General features: G+C 47.3%; 2 protein-coding genes across 2 annotated transcripts in view; one reads left to right on the top strand and one right to left on the bottom strand.

Moving 5' to 3' along the window:
- stab2 (stabilin 2) overlaps positions 1-4,748 on the top strand; it is a 94,068-nt gene extending 89,320 nt beyond the window's left edge. Inside the window, exons 67-68 of the mRNA XM_075472372.1 lie at positions 2,673-2,786; positions 4,384-4,748. Coding sequence (XP_075328487.1) covers positions 2,673-2,786; positions 4,384-4,443 — 174 coding nt within the window. The 3' untranslated portion in view covers positions 4,444-4,748. The remainder of the gene's footprint in view (positions 1-2,672; positions 2,787-4,383) is intronic.
- Positions 4,598-12,007, bottom strand: ovch1 (ovochymase 1). The gene is made up of 12 exons (XM_075472438.1): positions 11,818-12,007; positions 9,946-10,129; positions 8,554-8,629; positions 7,372-7,561; positions 7,144-7,283; positions 6,631-6,781; positions 6,522-6,563; positions 6,212-6,434; positions 5,967-6,124; positions 5,787-5,885; positions 5,359-5,492; positions 4,598-5,033 (listed from the first exon to the last, which is right to left on the bottom strand). Exons 1-12 carry the CDS (start codon positions 12,005-12,007, stop codon positions 4,869-4,871), a joined length of 1,752 nt encoding a protein of 583 aa, XP_075328553.1. The 3' UTR covers positions 4,598-4,868.
- Between the last annotated feature and the right edge of the window lie 435 nt (positions 12,008-12,442).

Below are 12,442 nucleotides of genomic sequence, written 5' to 3'. Positions count from 1 at the left end.
TCATTTTCCAGGAAGGAATGTTGTTTGATAGTGAAGGAAAGAGCATTTCTGCACAATGTGGAAATACATCAGGGAACCAAAGACTTTCACAACTCATTTTGTAACAGTTCAGTGACATTCATTCACCCATCATCACTTGTTAGCTGAGCTGCAGCTGAGCTGTTAGCTGAACTGTAGTCCTGTTAGCTGAGCTGCAGCTGAACTGTTAGCTGTAGTCCTGTTAGCTGTAGTCCTGTTAGCTGAGCTGCAGCTGAACTGTTAGCTGTAGTCCTGTTAGCTGAGCTGTTAGCTGAGCTGCAGCTGAACTGTTAGCTGTAGTCCTGTTACCTGAGCTGCAGCTGAACCGTTAGCTGTAGTCCTGTTACCTGAGCTGCAGCTGAACTGTTAGCTGAACTGTAGTCCTGTTAGCTGAGCTATGACTGAGCTGTAGTCCTGTTAGCTGTAGTCCTGTTAGCTGAGATGCAGCTGAACTGTTAGCTGTAGTCCTGTTAGCTGAGCTGTTACCTGAGCTGCAGCTGAACTGTTAGCTGTAGTCCTGTTACCTGAGCTGCAGCTGAACTGTTAGCTGAACTGTAGTCCTGTTAGCTGAGCTATGACTGAGCTGTAGTCCTGATAGCTGAACTGTTAGCTGAGCTGCAGCTGAACTGTTAGCTGTAGTGCTGTTACCTGAGCTGCAGCTGAACTGTTAGCTGTAGTCCTGTTAGCTGAGCTGTTAGCTGAGCTGCAGCTGAACTGTTAGCTGTAGTCCTGTTACCTGAGCTGCAGCTGAACTGTTAGCTGTAGTCCCGTTAGCTGAGCTGTTAGCTGAACTGTAGTCCTGTTAGCTGAGCTATGACTGAGCTGTAGTCCTGATAGCTGTAGTCCTGTTAGCTGAGCTGCAGCTGAACTGTTAGCTGTAGTCCTGTTAGCTGTAGTCCTGTTAGCTGAGCTGCAGCTGAACTGTTAGCTGTAGTCCTGTTAGCTGAGCTGTTAGCTGAGCTGCAGCTGAACTGTTAGCTGTAGTCCTGTTACCTGAGCTGCAGCTGAACCGTTAGCTGTAGTCCTGTTACCTGAGCTGCAGCTGAACTGTTAGCTGAACTGTAGTCCTGTTAGCTGAGCTATGACTGAGCTGTAGTCCTGTTAGCTGAGCTGCAGCTGAACTGTTAGCTGTAGTCCTGTTAGCTGAGCTGTTACCTGAGCTGCAGCTGAACTGTTAGCTGAACTGTAGTCCTGTTAGCTGAGCTATGACTGAGCTGTAGTCCTGATAGCTGAACTGTTAGCTGAGCTGCAGCTGAACTGTTAGCTGTAGTCCTGTTACCTGAGCTGCAGCTGAACTGTTAGCTGTAGTCCTGTTAGCTGAGCTGTTAGCTGAGCTGCAGCTGAACTGTTAGCTGTAGTCCTGTTACCTGAGCTGCAGCTGAACTGTTAGCTGTAGTCCCGTTAGCTGAGCTGTTAGCTGAACTGTAGTCCTGATAGCTGAACTGTTAGCTGAGCTGCAGCTGAACTGTTAGCTGAGCTATAACTGAGCTGTAGTCCTGATAGCTGAACTGTTAGCTGAGCTGCTATCAGCCTCAGATGTTGGCTGTTGCAACAGTCGGTTAAAGGGACAGTTCGCCTCTTTTGACATGAAGCTGTGTAACATCCCATATCAGCAACATCATTTCTGAACATCTTCTTACCCCCTGCTGCATCCTGTGAGCGGAGTTCCAGCCTCGTTTTGGCGTTGACGAAGGTAGTCCGGCTAGTTGGCTGGGGTTTAAAAATAAAGTGTTTTGCTTCTCAAAAAAATATGCGTTCAAAAGAGTAATACATTTGCATCACAAAATTGTTCTCGATGAAAAAGTCAGACCTCACAATCGCTTGGCCCTATTTTCTCTCCCTTCATATCAATGCGTTCACCCACCTAGTGATAGCCGCGCCTGTTACAGTGTTTACTGCTCGGAAGCAGGGGAGTGATCGGTCTGCACTTCGGTCTGCACAGCAGGCAGTGATACGAAGGGAGAGAAAATAGGGCAAAGCTATTGTGAGGTCTGACTTTTTCTGGAGGGACGATTTTGTGATGCAAATGTATTACTCTTTTGAACGCATGTTGTTTTGAGAAGCAAAACGCTTTATTTTCGGGACCCCAGCCAACTAGCCGGACTACCTTCATCAACACCAAAACGAGGCTGGAACTCTGCTCACAGGACGCAGCAGGGGGTAAGAAAATGTTCATAAATGATATTGCTAATATGGGATGTCATACAGCTTCATGTCAAAAGAGGTAAGGTCAAAAAACCATCCCTTTAACATCTAAATAAAATTGAAATTACAGAATGTTTTCATTCATTTTATTAGTCAAACAAAAAGTGTGCTAATATTATGATGCAGGATATTTGCTGTTGATTACAGAAGATGTTTATTTCTAAAAACAGCAGCCGTTGAGCTGCATGTCCACAGATCCTGAAAGTGACTCATATCTCTACATGTTTGCTTCTGTCCCACTTCCTTTGGAAAGGTTCCTCACAAGTTTCCCACATGAAGCTTCACTGCAGGAGCAAAATGTTAAAAACACAACCGCTTCATAGAGGGAACACATAACGAACATACTGCTTTTTTTTTACCACTGGTGCAACACGTTTGAAGGGTTCCTTAAAGTGTCTGACTCGTCCTGGTTTTAGTACAGCTGATCTTTACTGCGGTTATTTCATCAGGAGGACGACGGAGACGATGAAGCGGCTACAGCAGCAAACTGCAGCCGCAGCATCACTAACCCAGTTTATGAAGCAGGACCAGAACCGGCCCAGTCCGACACGCCTGCCGTTACAGTGAGTGATCTCAGTGGTTCAGGTTAAACACTCGTCTGGTTTAACCTCTGAACAGTAGGAGTTATTAAACGTAGAATGATGAAACTGCCTCCACCACTTTTTTTCCCTTCTCATCTCTTAACAGTTCTGAACCAACTTTAAGTTTCCAGGGCCCTCATTTATCAAGCGTTCTTAGGAACAGATCTGTGCATAAAGCGTGCGTGCGATCATTCCTGAGCAAAGTGTGGGAAATATGAACATGTACTTGAACTTAGAAATGTGCCTGAATCTACGCACAGCTTTGACCATGCTTACGCACATTGCCTAGTGGTAGAATTACGAAACTGCAAATGGTGTTGATCGCTGCACAGGGGAATATTACAATGTTCATTCAATTGTTGCATTACAGTATGTCTGACGGCATTTGGGTCCGTGTAGCCTATGCAATTCCAAAGCACGGTGCATTAGACCTACCTGGCGTTCATTGCATTTCATTCAGAGTGTAACAATAATTGTTTCACCAGAAGACCTGACAATAATCAGCCTAGTTTAATTGATATGGGTATAAAAGGCACACGTAGGACATGCCATTCAGAACGCAACATGGCCCATCTTGCATTGCTTGAGGATCTGGAAAACCGTGAGCTACGGAGGGAGCGCGTGTTTAGGGAGCGTGCAGATTTATTGGCAGAAAGTAGTGAGTGGCTTCTAAGCAGGTTCAGATTTCCAAAACATATTGCTCTGCCGTGAATTGGGGCCATTTCTCGAGCGAGAAACTAAGCGCACGCAAGCCATACCAGTGCATATACAGGTGCTGTCCGATTCCTTTATTTTGCATAACAGCTCCGTGGGCCTTCATTTACAAGAAGGAGCTGTTGAAGATGGATGGCTTATTGGTGAGTGTTGCGCAGCATGTTTGCAACATTGGTTATATGTATGGTCAGTGTTCAAACGACGGGGGGACTCGGGGGATCTGAGACCCCCTGAAACTGACACGAAACTGCTTCTCATGTGTTTGAGATCCGCGCAAGTCAAGCAAGTTCCGGTGGCTTTTAAGGGGAATGTTGGTGCCATATATGGTTACTTGGGGGCGTTCCATGATGCAAATTAGTCTGATCGTGCCCGCGCAAGGTGAACTGGCAGGTGTGGTATTTATCATTGCAGATTACCTACCCGTGTGCGTACGACCTGTGTAAGAACGTTTGATGAATGCCGATTTTTTTGTACTTGGGCACATTCTAAATTTCACTCATGACAGGATTTAGAAGGGATTCTACGCACTAATGATGAATGAGGGCCCTGGACTTTCAACCCTCTTGTTCTGCAGTATCATGAGACAAAGGCTGGGGCAAACTCATAGTTTATGGGATGCACAGGTTCAAACACCCCCTTCTCAGCCCACCTAACCTGGGCCAGTAATCACTGTGGGTCACACCAATAGATTTTAAACTGCATTGTTTTTTCTTTATTCCTTTAACATTACCCACCCCGTACTTTAGTGAAGGGAAGCTGTAATTCCCTTCTGCTCCCTGCATTTTCTTTGGAGGGGGCTGTTAATGATAAACTTGTTTTTCTGGCACTAACGTCAAGCGGCTGCTCTGAAACGGTTTGTCTGCAGGTGGAGGACAAACACGAGGTGGTGATTGGAGGCGTGTACGACCTGCTGCAGGACAGCTAGTGTCAAACTGCTGCTCACTGCTGGACTGCACCCCCCAGACCAGCGTCGGACCTTCTGCAGCCGTGTTCCTTTCGGGTTTCCTTCATAAGAACTGAAGAGTGGCGTGATTTCTGCAGACTGAGTAAACCTGCACCAGGAGTGTGCTGAAGCCAACGGCTGCTCCGTCATCCTCCCAGGCTCACTGCAGTTTTAGTTTAAAGAGAATCAAGAATCATTCCCAACCTTTAAAGAGTTGATTTTAAAAGCTGTATTCAAGATTTGTGATCATCTGTGTTTCCATTTAATGCAAATAAATTTTTTTTTAAAGTACTGAAAGGCTTGGCAGTTTTCTCCTGAAGATGCTACAGAATGGGCAGAGATGTAGAGCAGAAGCTCAAAGCGAACAGATGCTCGACTCAAAGGATGAAGATGTTCCAGATTTATTTTCAGTCGACGCCATCGGTCACATCAGTGATCCATGAATGATAGTCGGCCACACTGGTGAAGAGGGCTGGTTTCTGTGCGTCGCAGCGCCAGCTGCCCCATGTGACCACACCAAACAGGAAGAAGGTGTCCCGTTTCCGACAGAATAGAGGAGCCCCAGAGTCGCCCTAAAGAGGAAAATCAGCCATTATTTGATTCAAAGTGTCTCATCACAAGAGAACAAGACAGAAAATACAGTGACGATCAAATCTCTGCCCCCACGTGGACAGCACATCGATTGGTTTTCACTATCCAAGGAAGCCTGAAACTCTTTCTGATGAAGCGAGAGCATTTTTCTCCTGCTGATAACACTCAGAAGTCAGATTTAAGCCGCTTTATCCACCGACACGCTGGTCCAAAGAAGGAAACCCTGAAGACCGCTTTCATGCCTCACTGGATGTTCTGTCCAGTCTGATTGAATGCAGTTACAAACTATGTGAAGAAGCTGGTTACCATGCAGGACGTAGAGCCCGCTGGATGTGAACAGATGTGAGCCTCGGTGAGGAGTCCTCCCCACTTCTGCACGCAGGCCGTCTGGTTGACCAGGGTCAGCGCCGCCTGGTGCAGCCGCTCCGGATCAATGTTCTCTACAAAACCAAAGGAACAGACACAGCAGCTCTCTGGTTTTCTTTATGTTACAAAGTGCTTTACAAGAAGGGATGACGACACTTTCACCAGGTCCAAGTTCAGAGCCGACACTCACTTTTATTCAAGTAAAATGGGGCGGAGCTTGTTTTCTAAAACAAAGTATTAACACTCTTACTGGACCTCTGATTTTGGCTCCTGGTTTATGCCACCCTACCATCCATGTAGGCCTTCAGGACTTAACACCAATCAAAAGGTACATTTTTAATGAAAAATGAGGCGAATAATTGGCTCACTCGTTGCTCCAGTTGTTCCCCACCCAGCTGTGAAACAAGACCAGCTGTTGTCCAGTTCCTCGTCCTCCTCGGGAACACATATGGGAGACACGCTGGGGCCTGGAGACAGAACCAGAGGACAGTTTCTACATTTCAGCCAAGTGTTTGAATCATAACAGCAGGACTGGAAGTTCTTCGTACCGAATCTGACTAACACACTGAGGCGAACCAGCATCAGGTCCGCCTGGGGGGGGAAGCTGGAGTCATGCTGGGGAGTGAACACCTCGTCCACCAGGATGGTTTGAACAGACATCAGCTTGAGGTCGTGAACTCCCAGAACCACCACATCCTCTTTAGGGCTGCAGGGAAATAAAAGTCAGCTCTGGATGGATGTGGCCGGTGAGGTGGGGGGGTGGCCGGAGCTCCCTGACAGACGGCGGTCTCACCTGACGCTGCAGTGTTTGGCTGTGAGGACCCAGCGGGAGTGGATCAGAACCCCGCTGCAGTAGTGCCGTCCGTTGGACTGCAAACTGACCATCCAGGGCCAGAAGAAGGCGCAGGACTCCGTCACATTCTCCAGAAACACCGCCCCATCCTGGGACACCGAGAGCCAAGCCTGGCGTGGAGTCCAATCACAGCTGGAGCGCTTCAGCTTCCCACACCGGCCCCCTGTCATCCAGGACGGGTCATACAGAGACGGGTCAGGTGGAGAACAGGCGTATCTCTGCGTTAAACAGCGTGAAGGTAAACACGTACTCTGCTCTGTGAGCTCATCTTCATGCTGTTCATCTTCATCCTCTGAGTTAAAGAACAAACGGTTAAAGGCAGAAAACACCTCCAGGTGTCGCATCTTCAGTAAACTCACTCATGATGTCAGATATCCACTGAACGTGCTGCTGGATTCTGGTGTAGACTCCTGGTTTTCTGGCTCGACCACAACCGACTCCCCAACTCACCAAACCTGCCAACTTGTGTGTGCTACCCGTGAAGCAGGACAGCGGACCTCCAGAGTCCCCCTAAGACCCCGACAGGACGGGAGACGTGAAAGTCAACCAGTCTGCCGTTCAAAAAAGGCTTGCATGAAGGAGGAAGCATGTAAAACAGAACAGAAGGGGGCCGAGTACTGAGCCCTGTGGTGCACCAGGGGTCAGCTGAGCTGCTCAAGTTATTCAGAGTGACCAAGAACTTTCTGAGGAGTTCTGAACCCAATTCCCACAACTTTAAGGACCAATCCCAATCATTCCTCTAGTGCAACCACATGGCCCTACCCATCTGTTTTCCAGCAATAAGGTGCCTTAAGTCAGTGGTCATCGAGCCCTTCAACAGGCGTGTTGTGGGCTATTCAGATGACTAAATGACCACTGCTCTGAGAGGCTACCTGACAGGCATCGGCTCCTCCTTCATCCTTCCCAGCGCAGAACATGGACTGCCTCATCCTGCCCTTGTAGTACTGGTTACAGACATCAAAGGCCAGGATGCTCACGTTCACCTCCTGCAGTCTGTGGACTCTGGGTCCGTCTGGAGATGAGAGAATTAAGAGGGCTCAGACTCAGAGGGAAGGATATCTTAGTCTAACCCGTTTCCTGGCAACGAAGCTCCTCCTCACTCTCTTGTGTGGAGCCCCAGCCGGTGATGGTGCAGTGCATGAGCTCAGGCAGTGAAGACATCCAGATGTTGATGGGTCTGACGAACTCATTGAAAACCAGTGGATGCTCAAGCTTCACCAGGGCCAAGTCGCTCTCTTTAGTGTGAGTGTCGTATCCGTGGTGGCTGATAATCCGGGAGACTCCGACCAGCTGAGCAAACACAAGTCAGAAACATGTTTGCTCGTCGTTTGGCCTCAGAGCAGAAACTACAGAAACAGGCAGACACCAACATGCTCCTTTTTCCACTGAAGGAAGCGCAAAGTCAGATTCATGTCCGCTGCAGAGAGAACCAATGTGTCAAAAATAGGCCCTGCTTTAGAGGCTGAAGCCTGAAGGACATGCACGCCTTTGGAAATCTAAATGGGTCATAATTCTCATTTCACCCATCAAAGTCACGGTCTGGCATTTTTTGGTACTACTTAGTGTTTGATAAACACCAAGACACAAGCATCCTGGCTGTGGATTCTCCAGATTCGGTCCCCTTACAAACAGCTAATTCATGGAAACCTACATTTTAACAGCCAGTACAACATCTATAGGATATTTCCATTAATGTGACATGGAATGTATTGGTTTAGGATTCAGATTTTAAACCAAATTAGTATTCAGTCGCCCTGGTTTACGAGCTTTATATCTTTTAAAGCTGCAGTCGGCAGGTTTTCAAAATTCCGAGTCTGAAGTCGGAAAATTCGAACTGATACAACTTTCAGGTCCCTCCCCCAACCTCTACCAAGCTCCAAACCGCCCCCCAAACCCCTCCTCCTCTGTGGACGAGGTTGTGCACGTGAGTTCACACCTGTGTGCACGCACACAAGCTGGGGCAGACTCACGCTCAGCATGGAAGACGTGGTTGGTGACTGTTCTGCTCAGATAATAGATCAATAATAAACCTAACGTGATTGGTTAAAAACAGCCGGGAGCGCTCGATTTTTGTAAGCACGATTACAGGCTTTAGAGGGAGCTACAGAATTCAGGATTTTTCCTAAACAGCCTATTTAATATTCCACTTCCAGAATCCCATGACAGTTCAAGCTAATATGACTAAAAAAAAAGTTGCTGACGGCAGCTTTAAGTTGGTTTCATTAGCTTCTTTTCCATATTTAGATCAACATTTGAATCTCAGACAGAGTTAATCCCCTTACCTGCTCTTCAGGCTCCTTCAGCTCATCCAGGTCATGTTTACCTGCCAGAACCTTCCAGAGAGATTCTTTATTGTACCTGCAGACAAGTTTTCACCATCAAAAAGGTGTGAGGAGAAGCCCAGACTGTGCATACAGTAAATGTAGTCCTGAAAGCAGCAGCAGTGCTGAAGGGTGGGATACGAAGCAGGTTCCACAGGTCCAGCTAAATGGACCCGAGTCCTTGTCACGGCCAAAGCTGTGGACTGCAAGAGAAAACCTTCTGTGATGCAAATGTATTAGTCTGTTGAACGCATATTGTTTTGAGAAGCAAAACGCTTTATTTTTTAAACCCAGCCAACTAGCTAGGACTACTTTCATCAACACCAAAACGAGGCTGGAACTCGGCCCACAGGACGCAACAGGGGGTAAGAAAATGTTCATAAATGATGTTGCTAAAATGGGATGTCATACAGCTTCATATCAAAAGAGGCGAACTATCCCTTTAATAACAAGGTCAATGGGAAGCGTAACCAGCGGCTGACTTGCTACTTTTGGATGCCTTAGCGCGTCAGGCTCTTGGAAGAGAGCGTGTGTTCCGAGACCGAGAAGATATCCTTGCGGAGACAGACAAACGGCTGACATCCCGATTTAGATCACCAAGGACTGTGCTGCTGTAAATATGCAGCTTGCTGGAGCCACAACTCCAGAGAGAAACATGACGATCAAACCCAATTCCACCACACGCCCAGGTCCTCACCACCCTTGGATTTTTGGCCACTGGACCCTTTCAGAGGGAGATTGGAGACAGATCGGGGGTGTCCCAGTCCTCTGTTAGTCGTGCGCTCCCCTTGGTAATCAAAGCTCTCAGTTTATCACCCATGGTACATCAGATGTCCAACAAGTACAGATTAAGAGGGACTTTCCTGCCGTGGCTGGACTGCCAAACATAATCGGAGCAATGCACACATATACGCATCAAAGCACCCATGCTGTTGTGGAGCGCACTGAGCTGAAGGCCAGGTGGGGGTGTCTTCATACAGCAGGGGGCAAACTGCTCTATAGTCCAGAGAAGGCATGCCAGATTTGCACAATATTGCCATGAACGAGGGTCTCCTACTACCTGAACCAGCCCAGGCAGACCAGAAGATGTGGTGCCAGAAGACCCCTCATGGGAAGATTGACAGCTGTCCTGAATGTTCTTACTTTGGCTCAAATATAAAATGACCTCTTCTCTTGGAGAATGCTTTCAGTGATGATTGATTTCCTATCAGTTCTGAATGAAAATCTGATCACGAGGTTTGTTTGTTTCAGCATCAGTTACCATGGCGATGTAAGCACTGAAAACCAAACATACCTCCTTACACATTAATGCTGCTTCGTAGCCCACCCCTACCTGCGAATGTGACCTCTGACCTTTTGAAGCAGTGGGCTGCAGAGATGACCCACAGTGGGGAGATGATGGCTCCTCCGCAGGCCGGCATGGAGGAGAACTGCAGGGAGACCTGCCAGGGCCACGAGTGAGCCCAGGCCTCCTGGCCCCCAATGATCCGGGTCTCCATCTCCTCCTCCAGAGGGAAGGAGCGCTTCCCCGCCAGCTCTGAGCGGGTTCAAGCAGACACGAGAGTCCAGGTGAAGCACTGGAGACGGCTTCCACAGGTGAGTTTAACAGAAGAAACAGGTGTGAGGGTTAGGAACACTCAACATTTACCACAAATATTCAAATCCAACGTTCAGGCATCTGTGGCCCTGAAGGGCAAAACAAAGAAAAACCTGGAAACATTTTCAAAGAGTGAAGTAGGGACATCAGCTGGTCGGCTCAGCCAATCAGAAACGCTGGTGGACAGTAAAAGAACTGCAGGGTTCGGAAATCTTAAAAGGGTTCCATTGGACCTTAAACAGGATACACAGAATTCATTTACAGGATGCAGTAGAGATCATGTCAAAAAGCAACTGCAAGTGACCAAAAGTCAATTAGAGATTAAAGGAGAAATATACATTTATTTATTTATCTTTCCAACTGAAAACTCATGAACCTTTGAGTGTGAACAGAAGAGATGAAGGAAGCTGCTGATCCTTAAACCATCGGCTGGGAGCGCAGACTCGGACTCTGAGTGAGCCGGGCCTTTCTGTTGGAGAAAGCCGGAACGTTTGGACCATTCAAACACACTTTGTGTTGAGCAGCCGGCCGTTTTCCTGACGTTTGAGAGTTTTCTGACATTTTGATAACAAAATGATTGAGCAACAGTGAGAACTGGTTACCAGGTAACCCAGGAACCAGTTCCACTCGGCATCATTTAAGATTCAAGTCCTGAGTTTGTTTTTAAACTGTCCCACAGACACGAGCCAGAATAAAAAAAAAAGAAAAGAAAACCGTCATTTTGAAGTTCTGGGGGAGAAATCTGATAAACAGGCACTTTATAAACCCAGAAAAGAAGCTTAAATTCAGTGGGCCAGCTGACGGTTAGCCGGCGTTAAAGCAGTCAATCCTGCTGGTTTCACCTGGAAATGTTCACACGGTTTCAGTCTCACCAGAAACTGAAAAAGGAGCATTTGTCCCAACATGAAGTACTTTCACAGTCCAGAATCTGGGGGAGGACAGCATTTTGGTGCTTTATATCATGTGACCAGTGGGAACGCAGTTTTCTAACATCTAATAGTCATGTACATGGATTCAAACCATCAGCACCAACATTTAACTCCAAACCATCTGCAGGTGGGGGCAAACAAACTGTCCCAACGCCACCCTCCACCCCCTTCTTCCCCTCCATGTGGCATCTTTTATCGTAGCTTTAAGAGGCAGGTGTCAAGGTTAGGGCATGGAAACTAAAGTTGTTCAAATGGCTGCAGATGTTCCTGTGGACCCACGGAGGCATTTTATCATCCATCATGAGTTTGTGCTGTAAGTCTTTTTAGTGCGAGGATCAAAACTCTGACTTGAATCAAAGGTTTGATGCTACAGCTCACAGTTTTGTCTGGTCTGGAAAGTCCATAAATAACTGCATCTTCAATGAAAACCCCTGAAAATAATCAGAGTACTGCCGAGGTTTCCATCTCAGAGCGAACGTGGTGAAGATCTGAGGGCATTACTGGACTCTGCTCGGAAAAAGTTGGAGATTTTCATGGAGATTACACATTTTAAAAAGGGTTCAATTGAGTTTGATAGAAATATTTAAACTAAATACACATTTGGAGTAATTATAAATATACAGGATATGAAATCTTAAGGTTTTTTTAGTTCCTGGGAAACAGAGTTAATGTATGATGAAACTGATTGTTTGAACTCACCACTGACACAGAATTGTCCAGAGAACGTGGCGCTGTTCTGCTGGGTCTCATTTAAAGTCACATTCAGCTGGGCCTGGTTCTGGTTCTGGTGCTGGGCCTGGTGCTGGTGCTGGGCCTGGTGCTGGTTTCCATCTGAAGGAGGAAACGGCGTCAGCTCCAGCAATGATCTGTATGCTTTTACACATTTCATGTTCACGGGTCCAGAAACAACCATCAGAACTCTGCTCATCACTTCTGCCACAGCTGTGAGGAGTAAAACTTTCCCACATCTGTACAGCTCTATACAGCTGTGGCCGAAACGTTTCAGGTTATACCAGAAACATGTTTTACAAAGGGAAGTCTCAGGATTTATGAAGGCAAATATGGAATTGATCAGATACACTGAAAGTCTTAATGAGCCGAGCTGAGAGTTTGACTGTTTCTGTGGTTCCTGTAGCAGCTGCTGATGGTCTGTGACTGACTTCAGGTGGAGGTTCCTCCAGCAGCAGGTGGAGGTGCAGGTGTGGTGGGAGGTTCTCACCTGTCTGAAGCCCTGTGAGCAGACAGACCCACAGAAGGCAGAGGACAACCAGCAGCATGTCTGCCTGAAAGCTCCAAGTCAGCGGGCTGTGAGCCGCTCAGCTTC

This window comes from Odontesthes bonariensis, chromosome 8 (assembly GCF_027942865.1).
Source record: "Odontesthes bonariensis isolate fOdoBon6 chromosome 8, fOdoBon6.hap1, whole genome shotgun sequence".
NCBI classification, from domain to species: domain Eukaryota; kingdom Metazoa; phylum Chordata; class Actinopteri; order Atheriniformes; family Atherinopsidae; genus Odontesthes; species Odontesthes bonariensis.
Note: the sequence above shows the minus strand (reverse complement) of the source record. Positions and strands in the feature narration are given on the sequence as shown.

Bases quoted from the DNA above. Each gene is read 5' to 3' on its own strand.
- ovch1 (XM_075472438.1), bottom strand. From the start codon at position 12,007: ATGAAATGTGTAAAAGCATACAGATCATTGCTGGAGCTGACGCCGTTT. The intron at 6,564-6,630 runs GTGAGTTTACTG...TCTTTAACTCAG, and splicing joins GTGGATATCTGACATCATGA to AGGATGAAGATGAACAGCAT. The intron at 5,034-5,358 runs GTAACCAGCTTC...TTTCCTCTTTAG, and splicing joins CGGGCTCTACGTCCTGCATG to GGCGACTCTGGGGCTCCTCT.